Source organism: Gymnoscopelus braueri (genome assembly GCF_963280865.1).
Source record: "Gymnoscopelus braueri genome assembly, chromosome: 22".
In the NCBI taxonomy this organism is placed as follows: domain Eukaryota; kingdom Metazoa; phylum Chordata; class Actinopteri; order Myctophiformes; family Myctophidae; genus Gymnoscopelus; species Gymnoscopelus braueri.
In genome coordinates this window covers 47416347-47430957 of record NC_137624.1, presented here as the reverse complement: position 1 = coordinate 47430957, position 14611 = coordinate 47416347, and the positions used below count along the sequence as shown (strand labels likewise).

General features: G+C 35.0%; 1 protein-coding gene across 4 annotated transcripts in view; it reads left to right on the top strand.

Moving 5' to 3' along the window:
• Positions 1 to 1332: 1332 nt before the first annotated feature.
• The window catches only part of LOC308077692 (folylpolyglutamate synthase, mitochondrial-like), a 39191-nt gene continuing 25912 nt past the window's right edge, over positions 1333 to 14611 (top strand). For all 4 annotated transcript variants that reach the window (XR_013932421.1, XR_013932422.1, XM_080418552.1 and 1 more), the window contains exons 1-6: positions 1333 to 1463; positions 7632 to 7685; positions 8442 to 8516; positions 9116 to 9169; positions 11047 to 11111; positions 13617 to 13731. Coding sequence is in view for 2 of the 4 variants with exons in the window: in XM_080418552.1 (XP_080274678.1) it covers positions 1431 to 1463; positions 7632 to 7685; positions 8442 to 8516; positions 9116 to 9169; positions 11047 to 11111; positions 13617 to 13731 (396 nt within the window). In the remaining 2 variants the exon portion in view is untranslated. The remainder of the gene's footprint in view (positions 1464 to 7631; positions 7686 to 8441; positions 8517 to 9115; positions 9170 to 11046; positions 11112 to 13616; positions 13732 to 14611) is intronic.

Genomic DNA, 14611 nt, shown 5'->3' with positions numbered 1-14611 from the left:
ACTGCAGCTGCGCTATACTTAGATCAACCACCAGAGGGCGTTTTTATGAACTTTTTAATACATTTTGTATCACAATGCATCTCAGAGCTCAGAGTGTGGAGGTAATGATGAACCACAGGAGGGCGACACTGAGCCGTTATCCTTTCTGAGTTTTTTGAGAGCAGAGAGGACGAGCTTTACTTTATAGATACTTTATTACTTTATAGATACTTTATTACTACTTTATTACTTTATAGATACTTTATTACTTTATAGATACTTTATTTACCGTTAAGAGTTAAAACATGTGAGAGCAGAGAGGACTAGCTTTACTTTATAGATACTTTATTACTTGATAGATACTTTATTACTTTATACGGACGGACGGACGGACGGGCAGACAGACAGGCAGACAGACAGACAGACAGACAGGCAGACAGACAGACAGACAGACAGACAGACAGACAGACAGACAGACAGACAGACAGACAGACAGACAGACAGACAGACAGACAGACAGACAGACAGACAGACAGACAGACAGGTATGCATGAAGACAGACAGGTATGCATGAAGACAGACAGACAGACAGACAGACAGACAGACAGACAGACAGACAGACAGACAGACAGACAGACAGACAGACAGGTATGCATGAAGACAGACAGGTATGCATGAAGACAGACAGACAGACAGACAGACAGACAGACAGACAGACAGACAGACAGACAGACAGACAGACAGACAGACAGACAGACAGACAGACAGACAGACAGGTATCCATGAAGAAGACAGACAGACAGACAGACAGACAGACAGACAGACAGACAGGCAGACAGACAGACAGACAGACAGACAGACAGACAGACAGACAGACAGACAGGTATGCATGAAGACACAGACAGACAGACAGACAGACAGACAGACAGACAGACAGACAGACAGACAGACAGACAGACAGACAGACAGACAGACAGACAGTAGGATGGGTGTGGATGGGGCAGTGTGTACCAGTCAGTGTTGCCATGTCCATTTATTATAAGCGACTTGTGTTTTCTCTGAATCTGTCTTGAGAGATGAAAGGTGTTGTGAGCTTGTAGATCTACTATTTGAAAGTTCAGTTTGTGTTTATAGTGTGTGTGTGTCACTGTCACACACACACACACACACACACACACACACACACACACACACACACACACACACACACACACACACACACACACACACACACACACACACACACACACACACACACACACACACGTGTTTCCGGTCCCTCCCTCCCGGCAGCGCGCTGCTCCGCCCCGCCCACATGATGGCGCGCTTCTCCCGCCAGCTGTTCCACACACACTGAACTACACACTGAACTACACAATATACACACTGAACTACACACTATACACACAGTCTCAGCTCAGCTCCAGCAGCAGGAGGAGGAGAATAAGAACATGGATTATAATAATAAGAACATGGATTACCAGGTAAAATAAAACTCTCTCCATTATGAAGCTCTCCCTCAGTGTAGCTGTAGTATACAACCCTCGTAGACGTATTTATGATTCTGACGTCTTCAATCTACGAGAGTTGTAGGGTGCACTTCCCATAGTGACCTGGACTTTCTGCACTATGCCCCGTAGACACTCTAAACATTGTACAAAATGAAAATAAAGGTGCTTACCGCTGAGCCCCAAATGTTAACTGGGTCTACGGGGTAGTAGTGTAATGTAATAATCCATATCTTTCAATAAAGAAGTGTTTTAATGCCGTCTGTGGCCGAACGCCATTTTTTCACCCTCGTTAACTTCCTGTTTACATTTAGTGTAATTCCGGGTTCCACCGGATGCGCCCCGTCACTCACGTCACTACCGCCCATTGGGAAGTTCCGACAGAATCGGCCACAGACGGCATTAAAACACTTCTTTATTGAAAGATATGGATTATTACATTACACTACTACCCCGTAGACCCAGTTAACATTTGGGGCTCAGCGGTAAGCGCCTTTATTTTCATTTTGTACAATGTTTGGAGTGTCTACGGGGCATAGTGCAGAAAGTCCAGGTCACTATGGGAAGTGCACCCTACAACTCTCGTAGATTGAAGACGTCAGAATCATAAATACGTCTACGAGGGTTGTATACTACAGCTACCCTCAGTGGTGGAAAAAGTACTCAAAGTTGTACTTAAGTAAAGTACTTGAGTAAATGTACCTAGTTACTTTACACCACTGTATAAAACTCTCCATTATGAAGCTCTCTCTCTGATCTAACAGATCTAACAGATCTAACAGATCTAACATAGATCTAACATAGATCTAACATAGATCTAACAGCTCAGACAGGAGGTTCCACACAGAGGAGAGACATCATTATACATGATTCTAAGTGTTTTCCTCTCATGTATCTATAAAGTAAAGCTCGTCTTCTCTGCTCTCACATGTTTTACCTCTTAGCGGTAAATTAGATCTAACAGACGGGTTGAAACAAGCTTTAAATCTGTGATTTATTTCAGCCTGTGGCCATGTGTTCTGACCGGAGCAGTACTGCGCATGCGGACTGGGGTTGACTGGCCACTGGCTGAATAAATCACATTTAAAGCTTATTTTAACCCGTTTGTTAAACTTTATTTACCGTTAAGAGTTAAAACATGTGAGAGCAGAGAGGACGAGCTTTACTTTATAGGTACTTTATTACTTTAGAGATACTTTATTACTTTATAGATACTTTATTACTTTATAGATACTTTATTACTTTATAGATACTTTATTTACCGTTAAGAGTTAAAACATGTGAGAGCAGAGACGACGAGCTTTACTTTATAGATACTTTATTACTTTATAGATACTTTATTACTTTATAGATACTTTATTTACCGTTAAGAGTTAAAACATGTGAGAGCAGAGAGGACTAGCTTTACTTTATAGATACTTTATTACTTTATAGATACTTAATTACTTTATAGATACTTTATTTACCGTTAAGAGTTAAAACATGTGAGAGCAGAGAGGACGAGCTTTACTTTATAGATACTTTATTACTTTATAGATACTTAATTACTTTATAGATACTTTATTTACCGTTAAGAGTTAAAACATGTGAGAGCAGAGAGGACGAGCTTTACTTTATAGATACTTTATTACTTTATAGATACTTTATTACTTTATAGATACTTTATTTACAGCTAGGTTTTCTATCAGTGGAGAAAGTATTTATTTGTACTCAAGTTAAAGTATCAATACTGCGATGTAGAAACACTGTTAAAAAGTTAAATAGCCGATCTACAAGTTAAATAACCGATCTACAAGTTAAATAACCGATCTACAAGTTAAATAACCGATCTACAAGCTCAACATAGCTAGAGTTTAACTATAGTGGGTATAATGTATAATGTTTATTTTAATAATAATCCAAATCTACAAAGTAACTAGTAACTAAAGTTGTACTTAGTTACTTTACACCACGGGTAGTTATATTATATTTATCTTATCAGTATAATATAATATATAATATATGTATTTGGACGCGGACCCTCATTTCAAAATATTTTGTTCCAGGGACCCCCAGAAGTTGAGTTAAAAATGTTCACTTTAAAAAATATATAGTTAATAATTAATTGGACATAATCATGTGACAGTTGGTCACATGATGTAATGTTTTATTGTGTTTAACAATGAATGTAAAGTAGATCAAAGGTCACTCTTGAGGTTATTCTAAGTTCATACAAACACCTTTATTTATTGTTCTAACAATGAGTATTAGAACCACAGGGGTCCTCTTAGCTGAGAGAGAGATGAAGCAGGGACCCCTTAGCTGAGAGACAGATGAAGCAGGGACCCCTTAGCTGAGAGAGAGATGAAGCAGGGACCCCTTAGCTGAGAGAGAGATGAAGCAGGGACCCCTTAGCTGAGAGACAGATGAAGCAGGGACCCCTTAGCTGAGAGACAGATGAAGCAGGGACCCCTTAGCTGAGAGACAGATGAAGCAGGGACCCCTTAGCTGAGAGAGAGATGAAGCAGGGACCCCTTAGCTGAGAGACAGATGAAGCAGGGACCCCTTAGCTGAGAGACAGATGAAGCAGGGACCCCCCCACTATATTGTATAACATTGTGTTGTTGATTAAACATTATCATAGATTTCATAGATAGCTTCATAGACTATATACTTTGACAGACACTGTCATCAGTTTTGTGGAAATCAATGTGTTCTATTAAAAAAGACCATGGACCACCTATTGACAACACAGTTTACTAGTCTGGGATGAGTTTAGTCTGGGATGACTCAGGATAGAAGACAGGGTTAAGTTTAGTCTGGGATGACTCAGGATAGAAGACAGGGTTAAGTTTAGTCTGGGATGACTCTACTAATACTACTAGTAGTATAGATGGGTTTCCGCGCGACGTCATCACAGAGCAGAGTGCGCAATCTGCGCATGCGCGGGGTAGAACGAACCGGAAGCGCCGTTCACTCTGTTGTTATGTTTGGGATTTAGATGGGCATAATGCTGCTATTATATACAAACAGATCCAACTTCCGACAAATCATTTTTATTGAGTAAAGAAGATATTACAAACTGCATAATTTAATCTACTTTCATTAAACCCAGTGAAGACCATTTATTTTATGAATGTACATTTGACTAGAGCTGCTGCGGGTAATAGCGCCCTCTACTGCTCAACCCTCCACTGCGCGCGCATCATCCTCTCATGTTAACAGGAAACCCATCTATAGAGTAGTAATACTAATAGTAATATGAATAATGTTTTATATTCTGTGCTTAGTATTAATAGTAATAGTAATATGAATAATGTTTTCTTAGTATTAATACTAATAGTAATATGAATAATGTTTTCTTAGTATTAATACTTATAGTAATATTAATATTTTTTTATATTCTGTGCTTAGTATTAATACTAATAGTAATATGAATAATGTTTTCTTAGTATTAATAGTAATAGTAATATGAATAATATATTCTTAGTATTAATACTAATAGTAATATGAATAATGTTTTCTTAGTATTAATAGTAATATTAATATTAATAATGTTTTCTTAGTATTAATACTAATAGTAATATTAATAATGTGTTATATTATAGGCTTAGTATTAATAGTAATAGTAATATGAATAATGTTTTCTTAGTATTAATTCTAATAGTAATATTAATAATGTTTTATATTATGTGCTTAGTATTAATACTAATAGTAATATGAATAATGTTTTTTAGTATTAATACTAATAGTAATATGAATAATATTTTCTTAGTATTAATACTAATAGTAATATGAATAATGTTTTTTAGTATTAATACTAATAGTAATATGAATAATGTTTTCTTAGTATTAATACTAATAGTAATATTAATAATGTTTTCTTAGTATTAATACTAATAGTAATATTAATATTTTTTTATATTATGTGCTTCGTATTAATACTAATAGTAATATGAATAATGTTTTCTTAGTATTAATACTAATAGTAATATGAATAATGTTTTCTTAGTATTAGTACTAATAGTAATATTAATCATGTTTTCTTAGTATTAATAGTAATAGTAATATGAATAATGTGTTATATTATAGGCTTAGTATTAATAGTAATAGTAATATGAATAATGTTTTCTTAGTATTAATAGTAATAGTAATATGAATAATGTTTTCTTAGTATTCATTCTAATAGTAATATTAATAATGTTTTATATTATGTGCTTAGTATTAATACTAATAGTAATATGAATAATGTTTTTTAGTATTAATACTAATAGTACTATGAATAATGTTTTCTTAGTATTAATACTAATAGTAATATTAATAATGTTTTCTTATTATTAATAGTAATAGTAATATGAATAATGTTTTCTTAGTATTAATACTAATAGTAATATTTATTTATTTTTTATATTCTGTGCTTCGTATTAATACTAATAGTAATATGAATAATGTTTTCTTAGTATTAATAGTAATAGTAATATTAATGGTTTCTTAGTATTAATACTAATAATAATAATTATAATGTTTTATATTCTGTGCTTAGTATTAATACTAATAGTAATATGAATAATGTTTTCTTAGTATTAATACTAATAGTAATATTAATAATGTTTTCTTAGTATTATTACTTATAGTAATATGAATAATGTTTTCTTAGTATTAATACTAATAGTAATATGAATAATGTTTTCTTAGTACTAATACTAATAGTAATATTAATAATGTTTTCTTAGTATTAATACTAATAGTAATATGAATAATGTTTTCTTAGTACTAATACTAATAGTAATATGAATAATGTTTTCTTAGTATTAATACTAATAGTAATATGAATAATGTTTTCTTAGTACTAATACTAATAGTAATATGAATAATGTTTTCTTAGTATTAATACTAATAGTAATATGAATAATGTTTTCTTAGTATTAGTACTAATAGTAATATTAATCATGTTTTCTTAGTATTAATAGTAATAGTAATATGAATAATGTGTTATATTATAGGCTTAGTATTAATAGTAATAGTAATATGAATAATGTTTTCTTAGTATTAATAGTAATAGTAATATGAATAATGTTTTCTTAGTATTCATTCTAATAGTAATATTAATAATGTTTTATATTATGTGCTTAGTATTAATACTAATAGTAATATGAATAATGTTTTTTAGTATTAATACTAATAGTACTATGAATAATGTTTTCTTAGTATTAATACTAATAGTAATATTAATAATGTTTTCTTATTATTAATAGTAATAGTAATATGAATAATGTTTTCTTAGTATTAATACTAATAGTAATATTTATTTATTTTTTATATTCTGTGCTTCGTATTAATACTAATAGTAATATGAATAATGTTTTCTTAGTATTAATAGTAATAGTAATATTAATGGTTTCTTAGTATTAATACTAATAATAATAATTATAATGTTTTATATTCTGTGCTTAGTATTAATACTAATAGTAATATGAATAATGTTTTCTTAGTATTAATACTAATAGTAATATTAATAATGTTTTCTTAGTATTATTACTTATAGTAATATGAATAATGTTTTCTTAGTATTAATACTAATAGTAATATGAATAATGTTTTCTTAGTACTAATACTAATAGTAATATTAATAATGTTTTCTTAGTATTAATACTAATAGTAATATGAATAATGTTTTCTTAGTACTAATACTAATAGTAATATGAATAATGTTTTCTTAGTATTAATACTAATAGTAATATGAATAATGTTTTCTTAGTACTAATACTAATAGTAATATGAATAATGTTTTCTTAGTACTAATACTAATAGTAATATGAATAATGTTTTCTTAGTATTAATACTAATAGTAATATGAATAATGTTTTCTTAGTACTAATACTAATAGTAATATGAATAATGTTTTCTTAGTACTAATACTAATAGTAATATGAATAATGTTTTCTTAGTATTAATACTAATAGTAATATGAATAATGTTTTCTTAGTACTAATACTAATAGTAATATGAATAATGTTTTCTTAGTATTAATACTAATAGTAATATGAATAATGTTTTCTTAGTATTAATACTAATAGTAATATGAATTTCTTTATTTATTTTTTACGTTTTATATTCTTAGTATTAATAGTATTAATAGTAATAATTATAATGTTTTCCACACAGGAAGCAGTGTGTGCTCTCAACACGCTTCAGACCAACGCCAGTCTGTTGGATCAGGTGAGACGATCAGTTATTATTGTAATAATAATGATGATAATGATGATAATTATAATAACTAGTCTAAACTCTAAGTATGATCATGTGATCCTTTATCTCAGACATGACTGTTGAAAGAATGGCACAGACAGACAGACAGACAGACAGACAGACAGACAGACAGACAGACAGACAGACAGACAGACAGACAGACAGACAGACAGACAGACAGACAGACAGACAGACAGTACGGGGGAGAGAGACAGACAGACAATGTATAATAATAATAATAATGATCATAATATTAATGATGTGTTCAGGTATTCAGAGAGAGAGGCTGAATCCTCAGCTCTAGGATCATAATAATAATATTAATGATGTGTTCAGGTAGTCAGAGAGAGGCTGAATCCTCAGCTTTAGTAGCATCATAATAATATTAATGATGTGTTCAGGTAGTCAGAGAGAGGCCGAATCCTCAGCTCTAGGATCATAATAATAATATTAATGATGTGTTCAGGTGAGATGAGAGAGGCTGAATCCTCAGCTCTAGGATCATAATAATAATAATAATGATGTGTTCAGGTGAGATGAGAGAGGCTGAATCCTCAGCTCTAGGATCATAATAATAATATTAATGATGTGTTCAGGTAGTCAGAGAGAGGCTGAATCCTCAGCTCTAGGATCATAATAATAATATTAATGATGTGTTCAGGTGAGAAGAGAGAGGCTGAATCCTCAGCTCTAGGATCATAATAATAATAATAATGATGTGTTCAGGTGAGAAGAGAGAGGCTGAATCCTCAGCTCCAACTCAGCGCTATGAGAGGATTCCTGGAGAGAGCTGGACTGACGGTCAGTACTGCATCACTGGTTCTCAACCTGTGGGTCGGGACCCCCAGATGACAGTGAAATGACAATTTAAGTACTTTTAAGACCTTTTTAGTACCTAAAGAAATAAATGATATGAAGATCATTATACTGCATCACTATACTAAAAACTACACTAAACAACTAACTGTAGCCTACTAAAACAAACTGGTCAAACAGTGGACACTTTATATAACTACATTGGGGAGAAAAAGGGGGTAAAAAATAATTGGTTACTCTAAATTTAGAAAATGATAAAATAAAAATAATAAGAATAACTTCCAGACCTGTAAGGGTCCATTTGGAGGTTAACCCCCTCAGGGTCCCTGGACCACACTTTGAGAACCACTACGATAATATGTATGAAATACTGTCTGTATGATGACGTCCCCTCAACAGGGCCTCAACAGGGCCCCGCACCTCAGGTTGGGAAACACTGGGTTTTGTGTCAAAAGATATTATCGTTGCTTTGCATGACTGTGTGTGTGTGTGTGTGTGTGTGTGTGTGTGTGTGTGTGTGTGTGTGTGTGTGTGTGTGTGTGTGTGTGTGTGTGTGTGTGTGTGTGTGTGTGTGTGTGTTCAAGGTGGAACAACTGGACCAGCTCAATATCATTCATGTGACTGGAACAAAGGGCAAGGTGAGGGTTACACACACATTACACACTACATTTAGTTTTCAACTAAAATGTTTGCTCCTGGGGGGTCCCTGGATCAAAATGTTTGCTTCTGGGGGGGTCCCTGGTAAACCCTCCCTCCGGAAATCTCATTTCCATTTGATTTCAGGAGTGAGTCTGGCCTGATCGCCCATTCTGTAATATTGGCTGTGTACACCAAATGGACGAGCCTATCAGCGTCGTCGCACATCGTTCTGTGATTGACAGCGATAATTGGCCAAACAGGTGGCGAGTTCGAGTGAGCCCGAATGGCACCGAGTGCAGCCTGAATGCAGCCGACAAAACACGAACGGCAGCCATCTTTTCTGTCCGCTGTTTTTTTACTTCAAAAAGCTCTCAAACTTCTATTTTGAGGCACGGAATTTACTTATAAGATATCGTTTGGATAGAATTTAGTTGTTTAACTTCATATATGTGGTCAATTAATCATGACAGAGCCTATTTAAAAATAAAAATGTAGAGAACCGGTAGGGGCGGGCAGTGACACGCATGTATCCGAATAAGGCAACCCATTTTGGGCATGGCCGTCTCAAAAGTCCCGTTGCGTCACATTAGTCTGGTGAACTGCTGATTGGCTGAAGGGGAAAAAACGATCATTGGCTGAAGGGGTTGTCAGTCAACGGTATTACTCCCGCCCAACTCCAGCCCACAGCCAATATTGCAGAATGGGCGATCAGGCCAGACTCACTGCTGAAATCAAATGGAAATTAGATTTCCGGAGGGAGGGTTTACCAGGCTAGGTCCCTGGATCAAAATGTTTGCTCCTGGGGGGTCCCTGGATCAAAATGTTTTGAGCGGTTAAATAATGAGTCGGGTGGGAGCACGATGGTGCAGTCGGTAGCGTTGTGGCCTCACAGCTAGAAGGTCCTGGGTTCGATTCCCGCCGGGGGCGTGTTCTCTCCTCCGCGTCATCAGCGCCCATACCCTAGGTGGGGTTGGCGAAAGGGCCTTTCTGTTTGGAGTTTACATGTTCTCCCTGTGTCTCCTACGGTACAAAAAGTTTAAAAAAGCATCCCGTGCCATCGAACGAAGCGTCAAATATACAAACTATTGGGGTCAGCCCTAAACTCTACCGTCACATGTATAACCTGAATCAAACTAATGTTACTGTTTTTGACATTTATCATTATTATTAAAGTTAGTGTTCAGGTTGTATGAACATTATTATTACAGTTAGTGTTCAGGTTGTATCAACATTATTATCAAAGTTAGTGTTAAGGTTGTATCAACATTATTATTACAGTTAGTGTTCAGGTTGTATCAACATTAATATTACAGTTAGTGTTCAGGTTGTATGAACATTATTATTAAAGTTAGTGTTCAGGTTGTATGAACATTATTATTACAGTTAGTGTTAAGGTTGTATCAACATTATTATTACAGTTAGTGTTCAGGTTGTATCAACATTATTATTACAGTTAGTGTTCAGGTTGTATGAACATTATTATTAAAGTTAGTGTTCAGGTTGTATGAACATTATTATTAAAGTTAGTGTTCAGGTTGTATGAACATTATTATTACAGTTAGTGTTCAGGTTGTATGAACATTATTATTAAAGTTAGTGTTCAGGTTGTATGAACATTATTATTAAAGTTAGTGTTCAGGTTGTATGAACATTATTATTAAAGTTAGTGTTCAGGTTGTATCAACATTATTAAAGTTAATGTTCAGGTTGTATCAACATTATTATTACAGTTAGTGTTCAGGTTGTATGAACATTATTATTAAAGTTAGTTTTTAGGTTGTATCAACATTATTATTAATGTTAGTGTTCAGGTTGTATGAACATTATTATTAAAGTTAGTGTTAAGGGTGTGTCTCATGTTTTCATGTGGTTTCAGGGTTCAACGTGTGCGTTCACTGAACAGATCCTCAGGAGTTACGGCTTTCGAACAGGATTCTACAGGTACTGTACATGTTTAAAACACACAACTTACTTGTAGTTGTAACACTTATAATTTAAACAATACCATATAAGTAATAAGTGTGTAAAGTGCAGGGTGCGGTGCTTAAGACTTAAAATCGATCAATGTACCGACTACACCACCTCTGGAAGGTCTGGTCCTCACCGACTACACCACCTCTGGAAGGTCTGGTCCTCACCGACTAGTAGTCGGTGAGGACCAGACCTTCCAGAGGTGGTGTAGTCGGCGACTACACCACCTCTGGAAGGTCTGGTCCTCACTATTACAATCAAGGGAACACAGGTTTGTACGACAACTTTGGATTAACGCTTCCATTTTATTAAATTAAAACACTAAAACATGGGGCTTCTATTGGCTCTAACAACAATATAATTGCTACCTAATACTGCTAAAAAGGTCTGTCTAACTAACTCAAATAAAAGCATGAAATAAAACCAGACGAGAAAGCACACCAATCACCAGATACAAGGCAAATCTCCTATGCACCAACGTCTCGTATGATTGGATCATATTCTACTGTACCACCAACGTCTCATATGATTGGCTCATATTCTACTGTACCACCAACGTCTCATCTCATTGGCCCTCGTGCCGCGCTATGAGCTTGTAGATCTGTATGTTCTAAACTGTTCCTATTCAGGACACGGATCCCAATGTTATTATTTAGTCACAAGATCTTGTTAATACTTTACCTTTACCATGGTTAAATATTGATTTTTATATTTATAACACACACACACACACACACACACACACACACACACACACACACACACACACACACACACACACACACACACACACACACACTCCTAACTACTTGACCTTGACTGACTGCCATACAAAGTATAATCACTTCATCCATTTTATACATTGGCTATTCAAAAATAGTAGATCTACAAGCTCACAGCGCATCACTTTGGTCCGCGCTGTGAGCTTGTACATCTGCTAATTAGATTTCTTTTTTTTGGGGGGGGGTCTCGAAAATGTTTGGAAGATTTTGAATAATCTTTGCATTTAATTTTTTTTACATAAATCTTCTCTTCCGGGGGGTCCCTGGGGGTCCCTGGGGGTCCCTGGGGGTCCCTGGCACAAAACATGTTCAGAAGCTCATAGCGCGTCAATTTGTGCCGCGCTATGAGCTTGTAGATCTGCTAATTTAGAAAAAAAATCACACCCTGTGTGAAGTGGGCGGTGTCTTGCTAGCTAATCACAATACTGAATGGAGTCGATCAATCATGTACAAAGGATAAATACATTTATTGAAACACTCTTTATGATGGACAAAACCATAACTTGAAAAAAACCAAATTTTGGTTTTTTTCAAGTTATGGTTGCTTATATAGGGCTATGCACATGTGTCATGTGACACTGGCCAATCACAGTCCTGAATAGGCTGTGATTGGCCAATCACAGCGCAGGATAATTCTACTAATTTCCTGGGCCCAGATCACAGCGCAGGAAAATGTACATTTTTCCAAATCTCACTTATAGGGGCGGTTTCACCGCCCAAAAATGAACAAATCAAAGTCAAATCTTTCCTTCTGGGTGGGGGGTCCCTGGAACAAAATATGTCAGATGGGGGTCCGTGACCAAATACATATCATTGTGGGGGTCCTTGACATGAAAAAGTTTGAGAACCACTGACATAGAAACAGGTTTTTCAGAAAAAGGATTTAGAAGAACATTTGTAGAATGTGTTGAAACTGATAAATAGATGAAATATGGAGACACAAGGTGTTTAACCCATTAAGACCAGGAACGCATCTGTGTCTTTTTAACATTTCCTTGGCTATTCAAAAATAACAGATTTATTAAAAATAAAAAAAACATTTGTAACTCAAATCTTGTATTCAAGATATATATGTATTCAAAGATTTGCACAAACGTTCACGATTTTTCTAAAATAGCATATCTACAAGCTTGGTGCCGCACTATGAGCTTGTAGATCTGCTATTTTTGAATAGCCAAAGAAATCAAAAAATATCACAGATGCGTTCCCGCTCTGAATGGGTTGAAATGATAAATGTGACTTATAAATAGATGAAATACAGTGATAAATGTGACTTATAAATAGATGAAATACAGTGATGAATGTGACTTATAAATAGATGAAATACAGTGATAAATGTGACTTATAAATAGATGAAATACAGTGATAAATGTGACTTATAAATAGATGAAATACAGTGATGAATGTGACTTATAAATAGATGAAATACAGTGATAAATGTGACTTATAAATAGATGAAATATAGTGATAAATGTGACTTATAAATAGATGAAATACAGTGATAAATGTGACTTATAAATAGATGAAATACAGTGATAAATGTGACTTATAAATAGATGAAATACAGTGATGAATGTGACTTGTAAATAGATGAAATACAGTGATAAATGTGACTTATAAATAGATGAAATACAGTGATAAATGTGACTTATAAATAGATGAAATACAGTGATGAATGTGACCTTGCCTCCAGCTCTCCCCACCTGGTCCAGGTCAGAGAGAGGATCAGGATCAACGGAAAACCCATCAGCAGAAAACTGTTCACCTCATACTTCTGGCAGGTGTATGGACGCCTGGATGACACTAAGGTAAAGATATGTAATACTTCTGGCAGGTGTATGGACGCCTGGATGACACTAAGGTAAACAGGTGTATGGACACCTGGATGACACTAAGGTAAACAGGTGTATGGACACCTGGATGACACTAAGGTAAACAGGTGTATGGACGCCTGGATGACACTAAGGTAAACAGGTGTATGGACACCTGGATGACACTAAGGTAAACAGGTGTATGGACGCCTGGATGACACTAAGGTAAAGATATTTAATCTAAAGTTTTTTTTAGACTAAGGTTTGGTTCCAAAAGAACACTTTTCTATTGTTGTTGTAGTTGGTTTTTTTGTGTCTCCGCCAGGCCCAAAGGCATGGCCGAGACTGTGTGTGTGTGTGTGTGTGTGTGTGTGTGTGTGTGTGTGTGTGTGTGTGTGTGTGTGTGTGTGTGTGTGTGTGTGTGTGTGTGTGTGTGTGTGTGTGTGTGTGTGTGTGTGTGTGTGTGTGTGTTTGCATGCACATTATTCCCACTAGGCCGAGGAAGAAATGCCACTTGCCTCATGGTGGCGCTATAACAGGCAATTTCTTTTAATATTACTCCTTCAGATTTTGTCCAAATTTCAGGCAAATCGGTAGACATGATCTCTATAGTCATGTGATCAAGACATTCATATTCCATCCTGATTGGCTAAGATTGGCATCTAAAGTTTGCAGGAGTGGCCCTACATGCTGCAAATCATGAACGCAGCGTCCGATTGCGGTGAAACTTTGCACACACATTCGCACTACGTTGAACAACAAATGCCACCCTTATAACATTGCCATATTATAGCGCCACCAGGAGGCCGACTTTTGCAAAATAATATTTTTTAAATTACTCCTACAAATTGTGTCCAAACATCACACAAATCGGTAC